Source organism: Artibeus jamaicensis, unplaced genomic scaffold (assembly GCF_021234435.1).
Source record: "Artibeus jamaicensis isolate MK-2021 breed Jamaican fruit bat unplaced genomic scaffold, CSHL_Jam_final scaffold_625, whole genome shotgun sequence".
In the NCBI taxonomy this organism is placed as follows: domain Eukaryota; kingdom Metazoa; phylum Chordata; class Mammalia; order Chiroptera; family Phyllostomidae; genus Artibeus; species Artibeus jamaicensis.
In genome coordinates this window covers 3,754,301-3,772,083 of record NW_026522051.1, presented here as the reverse complement: position 1 = coordinate 3,772,083, position 17,783 = coordinate 3,754,301, and the positions used below count along the sequence as shown (strand labels likewise).

Genomic DNA, 17,783 nt, shown 5'->3' with positions numbered 1-17,783 from the left:
ACGTGTCTGTCACACATCAGATGTTTCTCTCTCTCCCTTCCCCTCTTTCTAAAAATAAATAAGTAAAATCTTCTTTAAAAAACCAGTATGGAATATTGCTTCTATGGCCTAGCAACGGAAGTCAGAGGTTAAATTGAAGGAGGAGGTGAAACTCGACAGATGAACGGAAGCGCCCACATTTGGGTACAAAGACCGGGTTGTATCGGGGCAAATACACGAGAGGACTTACAGGTTCTGGGAGACTCGGGAGGGACAGGGGTGGCGGCTCCTAACATGAAAGTGGCTGCAAGCTGCATGGACGGAACCGAAGCGCCCGGCTCTGTGTTGTGCAGGGTGGGAGCCCTGGCCGGTGCTGCAATGGATAAAATGTAACAAAATGAGTTCCTCGGCTGCTGCTATCGCTCGCTACATTTCAAGTGCTCCGTAGCTGGGAGCATCAGTGGCAGGACCAGACCCCAGTCCCGAGTCTGACACCATGCATTTTGTATGCTGCCCTCTGTCCCTTGGAGGTCAGGAGGCATTTGGGGGTGACATGCTCTGGTCAGCCCAGGAGGGTCAGCCTTGGCCACAGGACCAGCCGGGGCCCCCCGGGGCACCCAGTGAGGTTGGACTAAGCTGGCCCACTCTCCGGGTGAGTCGGTCTGTGAGGAGGTCTCAGCAGTGAGGAGCAACCGGACATGAGGTGGTGTCCCTAAGGCCGTGACATGTACCCTGTGGTTTATGATGACCCTAAGAAAGGAGGCGACGGTGCAGGCAGGGGTTGGGTCCTCAGGCTACAAAGTAACATAAGGAAGAACGTGCACTGAGCTGGGGGGGGTGGGGGTCTGTCTGTCCTGGTTTTGTCAGGTGGTGAGTACCCCTGGGGGGACAAGGACACCTGTGGAGGCCCCTCCCTGTCGTGTAAGGTGCAGGTGGCAGTAAGGCAGGCAGGGCACCTGGGGACAGGTGGGTTTTCACCTTTGTAGACTTAACAGGGCGTGCCTTCAAAGGAACCCGTCCTATCTGTCACTTTGTCACAGCCTGGGCTCAGATGCCATTTGTAAGGAGCCGCAGCCCGTCAGAGGGTGCTGCGTCTGGCATGGGGCCCCCGGGGCCTGGTCCATTCAGCTCCCTGGCTCCCCCACAACTGCACATCCCGGCCCCCTCGGGCTGGACGCAGTCCAGTCGGTAGGTGGCGCTGCAGAGCGACCCTGTCTGGCCTGCTAGTCTCCGCACAGCTCCCTTGCCTGGCGGACCAAGAACCAGCCTAGGGATCCCCACCCCTCTGCCAACATGGCCATGTGCATAGAGTCGGTTTATTTCATGAAAAGACGTGAGCTGAGCTCTCCTAGGGGGACGTTAGAGAACCCTGGGGGGCCGTGTGCCCAGCGGTGAGCAGAGAGGTGGGGTGGGACAGGAACGGCACTCACCTCTTTAGTCCTGGAGGCTCCAGAGTCCTGCACAAGGTGTGGGGTGGGCTCGGGCGCCACCTGCTGGAGAAACGGCGCCAGCACTTGACAGCCAGGCAGTCCTCCCGGTCGCCAGGACCCCAGCCTGCCCCCTTCCTGCACCGTGGCTGTGCGGTCTCTGTCCCTTCCCCCGGGACAGCACACTCTTCGAGGGTCCCAACACTGGATATACCGCTCACCCTGCAGCATCGAGGGGCACAACTGCACGGGTCACCTCCACACAGGTCTGTCGTCAACAAATGTTCCTGCACATCTGCGGCTTCAACCACCCAGGAGGGAGAACTGTATCCTCTTCCCGTTCTCAGCCACCGACTCTGGACCACGGACCGAAAGTGCCGCTTTCAATCCATCGTAGGCCGAGGGCGTGGCTTCTTGGGGCCCAGGGCAGAGTCAGAAGTCACAGCAGATTTTCCAAAGCACCCAGTGGGCCTCCCTTTTCCTTCCAGGGCCAAGTGCACCTGGCATTTTCCAATCCCGGTGCCACCGCCACGCACAGCACTGAGCGCTTGAAACAAGGCTGGAAAGACTGACGGACGAGCTGAACTGGTATTTAACTGTAACGAACTGCATTTTCACAGCTGCGTGCGGCTCCCGGCTACCGGACACAGCACGACCCCAGAGCAGTGTGCTCGGCCGGGGCTGCCCACCACATTCCCCTGGGCAGCGTCTTTGGTCTCCCGCTGCCCCACACCAACTCAATCAGAATCTCGCTCGGGATGTTTAAAGCTTCTCTGGGGGACTTCCGCCAAGATGGAGGCACAGGTGGATGTGCGGTGCCTTCTCACACAACCAAGTTTAGAGACGACTAAATATTAGCAACAGAAAACACAGCCAGAACACGGAAAATTGAACTTTTCGGAAGTCCGTTAACAACAAATTCTTCAGTCTGACCAGTAAGGGGCGAAACCAGCGGCTGGTGAGGGGTTGCACAGGAGGACTCAGTCAGACGGACTCAGGCGCAGAATCCAGACCCGCGGAATCCAGGCGCAGGGTTGGACCTAGTGAGCGACCGCGGAGGAGACAGCGGGGAAGCGGTGCTGCGTGTTGACTGTGGTCGCCCATTTGTGCGCGAGCGGACAGGCGAGGGAGTAGGCCCGGGGCCGGCGGGTCCCGCTGCAAGCGGCAGTAGAGGGCGCCGCCATTTCCCCGCTCTGACCCCACCTCCACATACGGCGTCATAACCCAGCGACCTGGGAGTCCAAGGCACCGCTTCTCACACTTAAAGGGCCAGAACAGACCAAAAAATGTCACAAGATCTCAAAGTCCCACAGCCCATAGATATAAGCAATGAAGAAATAGCAAAACTCTCAGACGCACAGTTTAAAACACTGGTCATCAGGATCCTCACAGAACTGGTTGATTATACCGACAAATTAGACAAATATATGAAGGCGAAACTAATTGAAATGAATGGAATTACACAGGACACCAATAGCAATGAAAAGGAAACTGGGACTCAAATCAATGGAGTGGACCAGAAGAAAGCAAATAATGGCCAAACAGAAAAGAGTCAGGAAGCAAGAATTCAAAGAAATGAGGAGAGTCTTAGGAACCTCCAGGACATCTTTAAACGCTCCAACATCCGAATTATAGGGGTATCAGAAGGGGGAAAGGCACAGCCACCAGTGGAAAACTTATTTGAACAAATAATAAAGGAGAATTTCCCCAAGCTGGCAAAGGAAATAGACTTCCAGGAAATCCAGGAAGCTCAGAGAGTCCCAAAGAAGTTGAACCCAAGAAGGAACACACCAAGGCACATCATAATTACATTAGCCAAAATTAAAATGGAGAGAATCTTAGAAGCAGCAAGAGCTAAGGGAACAGTCACCTACAAAGGAGTCCCCATCAAACTGTCAGCAGATTTCTCAAAAGAGACCTTACAGGCAAGAAGGGGCTGGAAAGAGGTATTCCAAGTCATGAAAACCAAAGACCTACAACCAAGATTGCTCTATCCAGCAAAACTTTCATTTAGAATGGAAGGACAGATAAGGTGCTTCTCAGATAAGATCAAATTCAAGGAGTTCATCATCACCAAGCCCTTATTATATGAAATGTTAAAGGGACTTATCTAAGAAAAAGAAGTTAAAGAAACATGAATAGTAAAAGTACAACAAACTCAGTTATTAGCAACCACACCTAAAACAAAAGCAAACTAAAAGGACAGCTAGATCAGGAGTGGAAACATAGAAATGAAGATCTCAAGGACGGTTAGCAACAGGGGAGTGGGAGGAGGAGATGGGGGAGAAGGTACAGAAAATAAGGAAAATAAGTAGCATAGACAGTAGATAGAAAATAGATGGGGGGGGCAAGAATAGTATGGGAAATATAGAATCTAAAGGACTTGAGACACATGGTCATAAACTAAAGGGAGGGTAATGGTGGGGATGGGGGGTAGGGTGGAGGGGAATGAAGGGGGGAATAGAACTGTAACAGCATAATCAATAAAAAAATTAAAAAAAAAAAAAGAAAAAGCTTCTCTGGGTGATGCTAACGCACGGCCAAAGCCAAGGACCATCGCTGTACCGGCCTGGCAAACTGCTGTACGTAAGAATCACCTGTTAGCCCTGGTGGTGTGGCTCGGTGGACTGAGTGCCGGCCTGCGAACTGAAGGGCCCCCGGTTCAATTCCTGGTCAGGACACATGCCTGGGTTGAAGGCCAGGTCCCCAGTTGGGAGTGTGTGAGAGGCAACCACACACTGATGTCTCTCTCCCTCTTTCCCCCTCTCTTCCCCTCTGTCTAAACATAAAAATTGTCTTCCCAAACCTTGAAAGGTGCTTGGTTTTGAAACAGGAAACTGAACAGATTAATGTGTGATTTATTTCCTTCCCGTGCAGTGGCAGAAATAACCTGTCCACTTAACAGGTAACTGCGGCGTCACAGGAGAGCAAGCTGAAGGTCAAAGGCGCAGCCCCAGGGGACACAATGCTTTCTCTGACGGACCCATCCAGTGCCCGGCCCCTCGCTGTCCGTCCCCCTGTCCCGACCGCCAGCTCTGCAGCGGGGACGGCAATGGGAGGGAACTGAAAACATGTCAGTGACCCAGTCATCTGTCCTGGGTCCACCATGCACCTGAAAGGAGCAAGTTCTTTGCAGGAAGCTAGAGAGAGGACGCAGTGGGCAGGGGTCGAGTCTGGGGTGGGGCAGGACCCCCGCCCGCCCCCAGAGGCGTGCTACTGCTGCTCGGGGTCTCACGGAAACGTGAGCTGTAGGAAATCTCGACTCTCTGGATTAGACTGCAAGGCACTTCTGCGCATTGTTGGGGGGAAGACTGAGTGACGGGGAGGGACGCTGGGCTGCCCTCGTGCCCTGCACGTCTGCAGGCTTCACGGCCACGTTCAGAAAACGGACTCCACGTCGCCCATCTCCACGCACACGGTCTTCAGCTGAGAGTAGTACTCCACCGTCACCCGGCCGTTCTCTCTGCCGAATCCTGGGAGGAGGACAAGGGGGAGGGTGAGCCACCGCTGTGGCCGTCCGGAAAGCCACGGTGACCTGCAGACACGGGTGCTGCCCCTTAGGAAGGACCCAGAGCCGAACGGTGGGAGCTGAGACCTCACCTGCCGCATCAGCTGTGGGGGGAGGCGAAGGAAAGGGACCCGCCGCCCTGCAAGGCCGAGTGGCTGCCCCGAGGCTGTGCCGGAGGTTTCGTGCTGAAGGGGCAGCGTCCCCCGCCTTGGCCCTTCTTATCACCCTGCCCAGACCTAGGTAGGCTCTGCCTCCTGAGGGCAAGCCCGGTCCCCAACAGTGCATGTTTCCAGGTCACAACACTCAAAGGTGACAAAGGTCCCACCCAGGCTCTGTGTGAGCCCTTGGGGTGGAGCTGGCTGGGCACCCCGTGTCTCCTCTCACCCCGCGTGGGCACGCCCGTGGACGCTGCACCAGACACTCAGACCTGGGGGCCCCGTGAGGCCACGCCGCAGATTCCAAGCTTCTCCCGGAACCAACAGTGACGTGAGAATAAAGGCGTACCCCGGTCCCATCAGGGCTCGTGTACAGCTCGTGGGGCGCCCCACAGGACGAGGATGGTCGGAGAGCCTTGCTCAGAGAACACCAGGGTAAGACCAAACCCAGCCGCCAGAGCAGCGCCCGCCGGGTCCGCTGCCACTGGGGCTTCTACGCGGGCTGACAGCAGCAGCCACAGGTACATGCCAGCAGAGGAGGGGACGGGACTGGGGTCCGAACCAGTGTTGACAAGGAGCCTACGAGACACAAGCGAACAGTGACAGGCAACCCCGGCCACGAGAGGCCCTCGGAGGACTGGTGGCAGGCCTGATGCCGCCAACGCCACCTGACGCACAGACTTGCCACGGCAAGGTGACCGACCCGGCTGATTACTGATGAAATGGCAGGAACAGGTGGTGGCTAGGGACTCGTTTCCATGCCACCTGTATGACGATGACAATAACTGATGGCTGAGTGCTGGGTTAAGGGACTGTTGCTAATCTGTCGTGATGGAGAAAACAAATTCACTCGTGCTTTCTGAGACACTAGAGACGTCACCTTGAACCGAACCTGCGGACCCCAGGGCGGACGGCCACTGAGGCTGCTGGGATGGGACCTCCGGCAGTGGGTTTGTCCTCATGGCCACCAGACCTGACAGAGGTCTCCCGCCTCTGTGAGCCCTGCGTTAGCCGGCGACACCCACCCCCAAGACTGCGCAGGGGCCCGGGGAGGACCCGGAGAGGACCGGGGACTGCGTGTGCTCCCTGAGGCTGTGACGCGCTGGCCGGCCCCTCACCTGACTTCTTGTACCCGCCGAAGGGCAGCTCCACGGGGCTGACGTTGTAGTTGTTGACGTAGCAGACTCCGGCCTGCAGCTCGGCCGCCACGCGGTGGGCGCGCTGGATGTCCCTGTGGGGTCAGGGAGCAGGCTCTCAGCTCCCACGCAGAGCGTGGTGCACACCTACTTCCACGTGGTGGCCGACACGCAGAGACGGCCCTCGTGTCTGCCAGCGTGACGGAGACGTGGCACAAACACACCTGGACCATTACTGGGGACCAGGGCGCAGCAGGGCCCTGCGTGGCACGCCCTCCCACGTAAGCGAGCCCTGAAAACGCGCTCAGTGACAGAAGCCAGACCTAGAAGGTCACACAGTGCGTTGCCCGCTCATGGAGACCGTCCAGACCAGGCAGATCCCCGAAGACGGAGAGCGCCCGCCGCGGTGGCTGCCCAGGGCCGGGAGCAGGGTGGGCAAGGCCTGGCTCGGTGTCCTTGGGCCAGGGGGACGTGCTAACCCCAGGGTGTGGGGAGGGTCGCACCGCCGTGAACACGCTGCACACCGTGGCTCGCACACCAGGACTGGGCCAGGGTCCGTACAGGGACCGCCCGACACAGCCCTCAGAGCAGGAACGGCTCACGGGTACCCTCCTCTGTGGCCTGTGCCAGTGTCCTGGCAGCAGGCGGCAGCCGAGGCTCAGCCCGCAGGAGCCCGCGTCGCCGAGCTGCCCCTCACAGGGGCTGGCAGGGCAGGGGCTCTGCCCTGTGTGGCCCCCAAACGGGTCCCGGTCACCACACGCCTGCCCAAGCCACAGGCTGCATGGCACCGAGTGAGCCCAGCGTCCGCGGCAACCTTGGCGTGAGGATGACGGGTTGGGGCAGGGCCATCAACTGTGACAAATGGCCCGTCTGTGGGGACGTTGATAATAAAGGAGGCGGTGCGTGTGGGGTGGGGGTGGGAGAGCCCTGTACCTTCTGCTCAAATTTGTGGTAAACCTAAAACTGCTCTGAAAGATACACTTTCTTGGTTTTTTTTTTCTTTTAAAGCAGCAGCCCCTCCATCTTTTCCTCAGAGCTCAAAGAGAAGCTGCTCCGTCAGCCCCCCGGCCCCCAGGGAGACTGGGGTTTCCCTTCCAGGCTCTGGACCCCAAAGCTTCAAAAAGATGGGACCCTGGTTATCACCAAAGAAACGAGGAAACCCCAGGGCGAAGCAGCCCTTAGAGCTGCCCGAGACGCCCTTGGACACCACGTGGCCGCCTCGGAGATGCTCTGCTTCCGAATCCCGTTTCACTTTTATCACCGAGGTAGGAGTTTACATAGAAAGGTGTCAATCACAAGATTAAAACCAGAAACACCATAAATCGGTAGGAACAGAGCGTCTCCCGTACGACAACGCAGGGCACTGAGAAACCACTCAGAACCGCCGGGGCACACGCTTCGGAGGAATTCTGCCCTCCGTCTGCACGCTGAGTTTCTGATCCCTGCACACACGCCTGGTCACGCTCTACAGAGATCAGCACCTCAAATGTTCACTCAGTAAATCAGTGAAAGGAGAGAATCTCCACCAGCCAAGTTCACGGCTCAACGTGCACTCAGTGGTCGGGCTCTCTGGCCATCGGGGGCCAACTGCACACCTCGAGGTGGGCACCTCCCGCCTTCACGAGAAGCTCGATGCAAACGCAGCGAGAGCGTGCAGACCCCGTGTCTCGGACCCCGTCCCCCTCCGACCGGGGGGGGGGGCCTCCCCCACGCACCTGGTGAAGACACCGGAGGCCAATCCAAAAGGGGTGTCGTTGGCTCTTTCCAGAACCTCGGCTTCGGTGTCGAAGGACAGGATGGACATAACCGGGCCAAAGATCTCCTCTTTCACGCACGTCATGTCGTCTCGGCAGTTGGCTGCACGGGCACAGGGAACCGGGCTCGTGAGGCGCGGGCGTTCCTGGGAAGGTCTCTGTGTCCCGGTGCGCAGTCAAACGCAAGGCTCCCGAGACGCCTCTGCAGGACGCGCCCAGCGGGAGGGGACGTCAGGACGCCGCTTCTGTGTGGAAGCTGCACAGCACAGCAGCACCACGGCCTTTGTCTAATTTTAAATCCACGTTTGAACGCGTCACGAGCTACCAAGGTGACCGGCACGCCTACACAGGACAGTCGTCACACCACGTCACCTACCAGAGTGACAACTGGAAGGGGCAGCCTGGCAAACAGGGGACAGGACTGCGGGCACCAGGTGCCCAGCCCAGCTGTGCTAAAACTTCTCCGAGTGACGTTGTCGGAGAGAATTTCATAAGTAAATGCTCATGAGGAAGCATTCACCGAAAACAAACTGAGTAAGGTCTCATCCCGGTTTCTGTTAAAATGCTACATATATGATTAATGCTTTTTATACCTTAACCCCCTTTTAAAATTTGATTTGTTAAAGACTTTATTTATTTACCTTTAGAGGGGAAGGGAGGAAGAGAGGAAGAGAAACGTCAGTGTGTGGTTGCCTCATGCGCCCCCTACTGGGGACCTAGCCCATAACCCAGCATGTGCCCTGACTGGGAATAGAACCAGCAACTTTTTGGTTTGCTGGCTGGAGCTCAATCCATCGAGCCACACCTGCCAGGGCTCCTTTTTTCTTAATGACTCTGTGATTTAGTCAGAATTAGAAATAGAAAAGTAAATTTAGAAATAACTGAGTTAGTGTTTCCTTGATATGAAACAGTTCAAAGAGAGGTGCGTTCTTAACTGCCCTTTGGAGCCATGAAATTCATGACTTTTCTCTCTCATCAAACGTGCACGTTCATTTCTTTGAGCCCCTTCCTTCCAGGGCAACAGGTGGGGACGCCCTGAGTCCCCAGAGGGCTAACCCACCTGGCCGTCCCAGGGGAGGGGCGCACAGGGACTCTGCAGGTGACGGCGAACTGCTATTTCTTAAGTTGGGGTAACGGGGACACAGCACCTGCCAACCCTTGCCTGGCCCCGCGCACACACTTGACAAGAACTCTTTTCCACCCGCCAGTGAGTTCAGACGGTTTGAGAGCAAACGAGAAGAAGGACGTACTCAGCACGCAGGGGCTCATGTAATAGCCGTCCTTCAGTTTGGGGTCTTCGGGTACGTACAGGTCGCCCCCACACAGCACCCTGGCCCCCTGCAAAGAAACGACAATGCTCACTCATGTCGAACACGCAAGCCCCTGTGCACTCCTGGACGAACGCGTACTGAGTCACCCACTGCAGGGACAGATGGGGACGCTGCCCCAGACCCCAAGAGCCGAGGGCGTCCGGGCCCAAGAAGGGCCCCCCACAGTCCCTCACCTGCTCCTTGGCCAGCCTGACGAAGCCAAGGACGCGCTCCAGGTGTGGCCGGTTGATGAGGGGGCCCATCCGGGTGTCTTCCAGGAGGGGGTCTCCGATTTTTATCCTCTGGGTCTGTTTCACCACTTGCTCTGTGAACTTATCCAGAATCTCCTTTTGCACAAACACCCTTGTGCCGTTACAACAAACCTGAAAAACAGACACGAATTATCGGTGTGCAAAGAAGGAAAGAGGAAAAGGGAGGAGAATCCCATAGGTTTAACCTTAAAAATTACACTACACTTGTTTTTTAAGATGTTATTTATTTTGAGAGAGATGGGAAGGGAGGGAGAAAGGGAGGGAGACAAACATCTCTGTGTGGTTGCCTCTTGGGCGCCCCCTACTGGGGACCTGGCCTACAACCCAGGCATGTGTCCTGACTGGGCATTGAACTAGAGACCCTTTGGTTTGCAGGCTGGTGCTCAATCCACTGAGGCACACCAGCCAGCACAAAAAATGCACCCTGTTTGTGTAAAGGTTACTTCCACGGATGAAAACTACCCCCGTAGAAGAGGATCACAATGTAACTGGAAACACATCACCCAAAGCACCAACAGTCTGCCCTTTGAGATGAAACTTCCATCTTCCTGTGTTTAAATTTCCCACGGCCCTCAGGCCCTCTCCTATTTGCTCCTGGCAGCTGCTCAGTCTGACACATGTTCAACAGGAGGAGGGAAGAACGGGAGGGGACAGAGCAAAAATAGTTAAGAACTCAGGGCTTAAGCCTGATAAAAGGCCAGAGCATTGGGTAACCAATGCTGGCCTACGAAACCACAATTAACAAGTATTCCGACTCTCCCATAGACATGAACTTCAATGCTGTTCCAATGCCATCAGCAGCACAAGGATTTATATACTGGGGAGCCAGAATTTCCGGATATTAGCTGAGAAAGTAAAGTTTGAGGAAGGGCCTCCGATATGCCAGCTTCTGTGCATAAGAAAGGCAGGAAATAAGAAATACATGAGAGCCCTGGCTGGTGTGGCTCAGTGGCTTGAGGGCTGGCCTGCGAGTCAGGGCACATGTCTGGGTTCTGGGCCAGGTCCCCAGTAGGGGGCACCTGTGAGGCACCCGATCAATGTATCACTCACACATTAATGTGTCTCCCTCTCTTTCTCCCTCCCTTCCCCATAAGAATAAATAAGTAAAGATCTTCACATGTATATATGTAAGTACCTGCTCACTTGCGTAGAAAGAAACACAGGAAGGAAAAATCAGAAACAGATGAGGCGGCAGCCTCTGGGCGCCGGTAATGAACCGGTTGGGAGCAACTCGGAAGACTGGCGTTTCTGGGTGGCTTTTTGCAAAACCCTGCCTGTTAGAACCATGTTGGTATTTCCCATGATTACAATCAAGTGAGACTTTAAAATCAGCAGGGCGGGGAAAATAAACCTCAAATGAAAGTAAAAAGAACTACATAAACTTGTTCCTTAAGTAAACACCACACCGCAGGGTAGGCGGGGCAGAGGCAGAACTGGGCCCACGACATTCTGAGGACATGGAACTTGAACTACGCCCTGGGGCTGAACACAGGAGGAACTGTAAGAAATACGAACTCCTCATCGTTAGGTTTATTTTTTCACAGATCTGCGTAGCCCAAAAAGCAAACAGCAAACTGTTTGCTTTTGCCGAAAGGTCAGCAGCCAAACGAACGGCGGAACGTGACCAAGGCGGGAGCACTGGGCCATCACACTGGTGGTTTTCCAAAGTGCGTCCTGCCGAGGTAGAGAACACACTCATTTTCAGGAAACGCGTGAGTCTTTAGGGTTGGGGACGTCATGGCTGCGACTTTCAGACAGTTCACGAAGAGAGTAGCACACACGGCAGAGAGACCCAGGGCCACCAAGTGAACTCAAGGAAACAGGGCCGAGGGAGGGGCCCGGCTCAAAAGCGAGTGCGAGCCGTCTGGGGGCCGAGACCACCTGCAGACAAAGGCTGCCCGCCCCCCCGCCGCCCTTTCCCGGGGCGCACGCACCTCGCCCTGCGTGAGGAAGTTGGCCATCAGCGCCCCCTTCACTGCGTTCTCCAGGTCGCAGTCTGAGAAGATGATCAGCGGAGACTTGCCTCCGAGCTCCAAGGTGACCGGCTTGATCCCCTTCGCCGACGTCTCCATGACCTGACGGAACAGAGGAACAGACACACGCTGAGTGGCCTCGGCCCGGGGCCTCCGGAGTCGCCGCCATGGACCACGCGGCCCTGTTCTGGACACTCGCTGTGCTCTGTCCATACTCTTCCCCAGGGCGCTGAAGGGAACCCACAGGATGCTCTCGACATCTGGAGGGGGAACTCATCTGAAAACCGCTGAGGACCCAAGGCCAACCCTCGGTACTGTCAGAGCACGAATTAAGGTCAAAGCCATGAATGTGAAGTAAGCTGAGAGAATGCCTTTCCTTCCGCGACGGCTGCTCCAGACGAGTTGAGTCGTCCACCCACACAGTGGCAGCCCGGGGGCCCGCCCCGAGACACGGGAGGCAGTGACGTCTGTCCACACCTCACCTCGGGGACCCCCACAGCCTCCCTCCCAGACAAGCCGGGAAAGACTGGAAGTCAGGCCCCTGCCGCAGGCGCGGGGTGCCATTCACAGCGACAGCCCGGGGGACCTCACCTTTGCGCCAGTGGGCACACTTCCAGTGAAGGAGACCTTGGCCACATCGCGGTGCTGACACAGGAACTGGCCCGTGGCGGCCCCGCCCTGCACCACGTTGAAGAGGCCGGGGGGCACCCCGGCCTGGGTGTAGATCTCGGCCAGCAGCAGCACGGACACGGGCGTGAAGGGGGACGGCTTGAAGACCATGGCGTTTCCTGCACAAGCCCAGCACACACACGGGTGGGCTGCCCTCTGTGCCGCCAAGTCCTCCTCCTTCAGCAGGCGCATCGCCTTCCTCCCCCGGCCTCTCTCATCGGACAGGCCCCCCACATCTCACGCAGCCACCAGCGGCCCCACACCTGACACCTGCGCCAGCCAGAGGAGGCGGTCAGATTAGGGCTGTTTCACAACTGCTGACGTTGGAGCCCAGAGAGGCCAACGAATCTGACCAGTCCCCAAAGCCAGGGACACCTGTGACTCAGGGACATGCAGAAGGGGGAGGGCTGCGTTTCAGCGCCACATCCTGTGGACACTCACAGGCGTCTGAGACGGAGTCGCCCACCCCACAGGCTCCTGTCTTCATACAGGAAGAGGACCCCTGTGAGGCCCGCCGGCCAAAGCACCCGTGACGGGGGCCGTGGGCGCCATTTCCCCGCATGCGGATGGAGGTGGAAGCTCGCCTCTGCTCCCTGAGCCAAGTCAGGTTCCCAAGCCCCCCCCCCGCCCCCGCACGGAAACCCACGTCCAGGAAGAAGGGGCACTTCCCAGGAGCGCACGCCTAACGCGATTGGACTCCTAAGTAAGAACAAGCCTCGGGCACCTGCACTGACCGCCTTCCTTCCCGGGAACAGAAAAGAGTCAGACGAACCACCAGGAGCGACCTGGCGGGCGCCTGTGGGCACCCCCTGCAGTGTGAGCCCCCGCAGGGCCAGGCAGGAAGAGGGCACATGTCCTCTGAGGCTTCAAACGCCTGGCATGGCCTCCTGATGTGAAGTGCTCACGTGTGTATATCAGTGTGTATGAGCGAGAACAAGTGTGTATACGTGAGTACGGGTGGGTGTGTGTGTGTGCAGAAGTGAGGGGGACGCCGGCAGGCTCGCACCGGAGGGACGGTTCTTTCTTACCACAAGCCAAGGCCGGGGCCGACTTCCAGCAGGCGATCTGAAAGGGGTAGTTCCAGGCCCCTATGCCCACGCACACGCCCAGCGGCTCCCGCCTGGTGTAGCCGAAGGACCCGCCCGGGAGCTGGATGTGCTCACCTGCGGGGAAGACGGAGTGAGGAAGAGGCAGGCCTGCTGTTCCCCAGGCCAGGTCCTCGACCCGCCCTGGCTGCTCCCACGGCCGCCCGGCTGCACTGGCCTGTCAGGTCTCAACGTCCCCGTCGGCTCCGGCACAGCCTCGGCACACACTACATCCTGGCCCTCCTATCCACCCAGCGTTCTCTAAACCCACTGGGCCCCCGGGAGCCGCCCAGACGACGTGAAACGGGGGGGCGACCCAGACCTGCCTCACTCCTGAACCCTCTGCCCTGCACCCTGGGCTCTGCCCTCCAGCCCTCAGCAGCTGCTCTCGGAAGGCAGGCGAGGCTCACCGCCCATGGAGCCGGCCAGGCCTGCGTAGTACTCCAGGCACTGCCAGGAGATGTCGATGTCCCAGCGGGCCTCGAAGACGGACTTGCCGTTGTTGATGGTCTCCATGGTGGCGATTTCGTCCTTCCGCTCCTGCGGCCAAGCAGAGGCGTGCTTTCAGACACGCTGCCACGCACCGGAAGGAACCAAGGGCACCCGCAGACGGACAGTGGGGCCCAGGTGGGAAGGACAGAAACAGCTTTCGTCTAAATGAAAATAAGGGGAATGGGACCTGGCTGGTGTGGCTCAGTGGACTGAGCACTGGACTGCGAAGCAAAGGGTTGCTGGCTTGATTCCCACTCGGGGATCCCGGGCCAGTCGGTGCGTCCGCCCTCAGCGGGGACCCACTTGGACTCCCTGCTAGTTTTTGTGAGGGACGTTTCTGGAGGATCCTCGTATTGACAGATCTCCCGGTGATCTTTTACAAATCACCTTTCTGGAAGGGTGGAGAATGATGGAATAAAACGGGAAAAACCTCAAAGGCCGGCCAGCAAACTGAGTTTTCTCTGAGAGGTGGAATCTTGAAACAACCCTCCGAGCCACGGCCTGTGGCCCAGGAAGGGAATGAACGCACCCGTATGATCCGGGCAGCCTCCAGAAGGATGCGACCCCGCTCCAGGCCAGACTTCTGCCTCCACGTCCTGAAGGCGGCCTTTGCATCCTGAACAGCCAAATTCACCTCCTTTTCTCCTGAGCATGTGAAAGTCGCTATCACCCGGCCTGGAGACAGACAGAGGACAAGGGTTCGCTCACACCACGGCACACAGTGAAACAAGCTACTGTGTACCCCAGGTTGCTCTCGGGGCTCCTGCAGGGAAAATGGAGTCGGCCAGGCTCCCTCACCCAGATGTCCGGGCGGCTGTGACTGAGCCCTGTCCATGTAACCTGGAGCACGGGCCCTGCACGCACAGTACTGGGCTCTGTTCTATAACGTTCTGGCATCCAGCTGGCTTCATGCACATTTAGTATGTAAGGGAGTCGTGACTTCCTGCCGTGTGACGCCCGGCATGGGCTGCCCCACCTTTCCCCGAATGAAGGCCTGTCGGACATCCCTACAGCCCCTCCAATTTCGTGCCGTCTGCCTGAGCCCCCCCCGCCCCACCGTGAACCCACCCGGCCTTGACCGGCTACAGGACAGAGCCCCTTCTTGTCTTTCAGTGTGGGGTGACTTAGTGACCACCCCTACCCCAGCAGCTCCTAACTTTGTTTTGGGGTCACTGGCCCCCATTAAGACTCTAATAAAAGCCCCACATGTCTCTGCAGAGGGACGTGATTTTATCACGCATTTGGGGAGATCATGACTGTTGCCCCGAGCACACCTGGGCGGAAGATGAAGCACCCTCTTCCCTGCCTCTATTTTACAGGTGTGTTTGCTGACACTAACTTCCTGGTGATTCCTCTGCCACACTCATTTCCAGTGTGTGAGAAGCACAGGGTCCCTGCAAAACCAACAAGGAAGTGCTGTGCTCAACCTCCTGGGTTATGGATTCTGACTGTAAGTCCCTGGCCTGGCTCCACATAAATCCTCTCACGGTGCTGACGCTGATGCTAACCCTCGATGGAGACAGTGAATAAAAACAGCAATGCCAGGAAAAGTCTCCCTGAACGCAACCAAGTTTACTTTTCCCCTTGAATACATATCTTTTCAAGCCCCTTCCTTTTTTCACTCCCACCTTATTCCCTGACCCTGTTCTGGGGCAAAATACTATCCTAGCCCCTTATCTGGGTGGCTGGGACCCACCAACTGGGTGGGCCAAGTTGGCCTCTCGGTCCCTCCCACAAGAACTCCAGGGCCTCTGCTTTTCTGCACAAACCTGCAATCTGTTGCACAAACATGCAATTTGTTACAAAGTCTGGCAGCCAGCCAGTGAAGGCAAGGCGATGGGGCACACACACACCACAGGGGCAGGGGATTAACACAGAGAGCCAGTTTGACCCGCTTTCCTGTCCATGGGGCTGGGGAGGGTTGGGGCTTGTGTTCATCTGGGGGGCGGAGGGGATGCGGGTGGATGGCTGTTTCCTCCTTACGGAGGGTGTTGGTGCCCAGGCCTCTTCCTGCTCAGTGGCTCGGTGAGATGGGCGCGTCCCTGCCCTTCAACCCCCTGCAAGCTGACTCGGCGTTCGGACTACAGACCTTTCTGGTTTGCACGCCCCGCAAGTAATCCACAAAACCCAGCAAACCAAACCAACGGGAAACCTCTCGCTCCCTAGCTTTGTCCCCCAAGCAGTGCTGGGCACCCGTTCAGCCCTACTCGGATTCACGCACAGAAAGTTTAACTCTGAAGAGGGACCGACAGCGTCATCAGGGCGCCTCTTGGTCCCCGCGCCTGGGTCCCCTGCTCCCCCGCGCCGCCCCCTTCCGCCCCGGCCTGGTTTTGGGCGGTAATCATTAACAGGCAGCGGCTGCGCGGCGGGGCTGCGGGCCGCTCCAGGCCCCGCGCCGCCCCCTACCCCGCAGGCCGCGCTGGGCAGGCCCCACTCCGGCCCCGGCCCCCGCGCCCCGTTACCGGTGGCCGGCTCGAACGCCTTCTCGGTGCCCGAGGAGTCCGCCGGCTCCACGCGGGCTCCGCCGCGGTAGTTGAGCGGCTGCGAAACGACGAAGGTGCCGGTGCTCATGGAGGCGACGGAAGCGGGCCCGAGAGTGCGCAGCGGCCGGAGAAGCGCTGCCAGGCCGACCCGTAGCAACATACGGCAGGAGGGTGCGGGCAGGGGCGCGAAATAGCTGCGGGCGTGCCCTAGGGGAGGGGCGAGACCTCACGTGGGGCGGGGCCTGGCGTGGGGGCGGGGCCGAGGTTAGAGGGACCCCCCGCGTGTGGGCGGGGCCGCTGGAGGCTAGCCTTAAGTGGGCGGGGCTAAAACGCGGTCTCAGGTGGCATGCATAAGAAAGAGCAAGGTGACAAGGGGCAGCCAGGGGCCCACCCCTGTGCAGGTTACATGCACTTTGGGGATAGCCAGGAAGCCCATTCGGATGTCTGCTGTTTTTTCAGGGCACATGCCTGGGTTGTGCGCCAGTTCCCCAGTCGGGGGCGCATGAGAGACAAGCACACATTGATGTTTCGCTCCCCCTTCCTCCCTTCTCCTCTCTCTAAAAATAAATACATAAATAAGTAAATAAAAATTTTCTACCCACATTAATTATTCACATTAATTCTACCCACCTCCCCCAAAGCACCCCAAATGTTTTCAGCAATCATATTGTCAGTATGAATGCTGGTACTGATATTCTGAGACTTTGGAATGGACATTCTGGGGTTATGCTAATAAGTAATTATGTGATATTTTACTTCTATCATTCCTGGGACTGAAAACTAGTATTTTTAGCATCAGATAAAAGAGACACAGGTCAAAGAAATTAAGTAAAAGACTCTGTAGCCCTGAATTTGAGTGGCGAGAAGAGCATCGGCATTAGTTCTTGACGCATTTCCCCAGGCAGGCCTGGGAACCCTGCAGCAGAGTCTCTGGGAACGAACTCCGTTCCTGAGCCGCCGAGTACCAGCCGAAGCAACCAGGCCTCCTGGGAGGAGGCACCGCCTGTGGTCGCAGCCCCTGGGACTGCTCACACCAGGCAGTGAAGATGCCACCAGTGACAAGGAGGGCCGTTTCAGAGGGCCCGGGAGCCACTAAAGAGCCTGCACCGGGGCACCCACCACGAAATAGTTCCTGTGGACTGAAGCGAATCAAGTGTGTTTAAATCTATGCGCTTCCCGTCACATGCTCACACATTAATTGCTCACCGGGGAGGAACCAGTGAGCACCCGTCATTCTGACAACCTGACAGTCGGGCACCTGTTCTGCCTTGTCCAACACACTCACTCACCGCCAGGGAACCCCGTGGCGGCTGTGCACCCCGATTTCTCGGCCCCCCCCAGAGGTCAACGAATCAAAAAGGGAAAGCTGACGACAGTATGGAAAACAGGCCTGCAGTCACAAAACCCGACAGGGTACACAGGGAAGGCTCTTCAGGCCCGACACCGCTGGGGTGGGGGCAGCGAGAGGGAGGCGGGGCCGCTGCAGAGCCTGCGGGCCCCAGACCTGCAGCAGCGCGCATGCTCGGAACTTGTCTGAGGG

The 17,783-nt window shown here is 57.5% G+C and overlaps 2 protein-coding genes across 2 annotated transcripts in view; both read right to left on the bottom strand.

Annotated features, from left to right (window-relative positions):
• Positions 1-2,638, bottom strand: part of RXRG (retinoid X receptor gamma) — a 119,902-nt gene extending 117,264 nt beyond the window's left edge. Inside the window, exons 1-2 of the mRNA XM_053659328.1 lie at positions 1,410-2,638; positions 230-352 (exon numbers count right to left, since the gene is read on the bottom strand). Coding sequence (XP_053515303.1) covers positions 230-296 — 67 coding nt within the window. The 5' untranslated portion in view covers positions 297-352; positions 1,410-2,638. The remainder of the gene's footprint in view (positions 1-229; positions 353-1,409) is intronic.
• Positions 2,639-4,224: 1,586 nt separating this feature from the next.
• On the bottom strand, positions 4,225-16,451 carry ALDH9A1 (aldehyde dehydrogenase 9 family member A1). The gene is made up of 11 exons (XM_037167470.2): positions 16,223-16,451; positions 14,290-14,435; positions 13,679-13,808; positions 13,212-13,346; positions 12,106-12,302; positions 11,476-11,616; positions 9,464-9,652; positions 9,210-9,297; positions 7,921-8,062; positions 6,188-6,300; positions 4,225-4,879 (listed from the first exon to the last, which is right to left on the bottom strand). Exons 1-11 carry the CDS (start codon positions 16,401-16,403, stop codon positions 4,785-4,787), a joined length of 1,557 nt encoding a protein of 518 aa, XP_037023365.2. The 5' UTR covers positions 16,404-16,451; the 3' UTR covers positions 4,225-4,784.
• Positions 16,452-17,783: the final 1,332 nt, after the last annotated feature.

Coding starts and splice junctions, on each gene's coding strand:
- ALDH9A1 (XM_037167470.2), bottom strand. CDS start 16,403: ATGTTGCTACGGGTCGGCCTGGCAGCGCTTCTCCGGCCGCTGCGCACT. Junction 12,303..13,211: donor GGCCCCGGCCTTGGCTTGTG/GTAAGAAAGAAC, acceptor GGGCTTGTGCAG/GAAACGCCATGGTCTTCAAG. Junction 9,653..11,475: donor ACTTCCTCACGCAGGGCGAG/GTGCGTGCGCCC, acceptor TCTGTTTTTCAG/GTTTGTTGTAACGGCACAAG.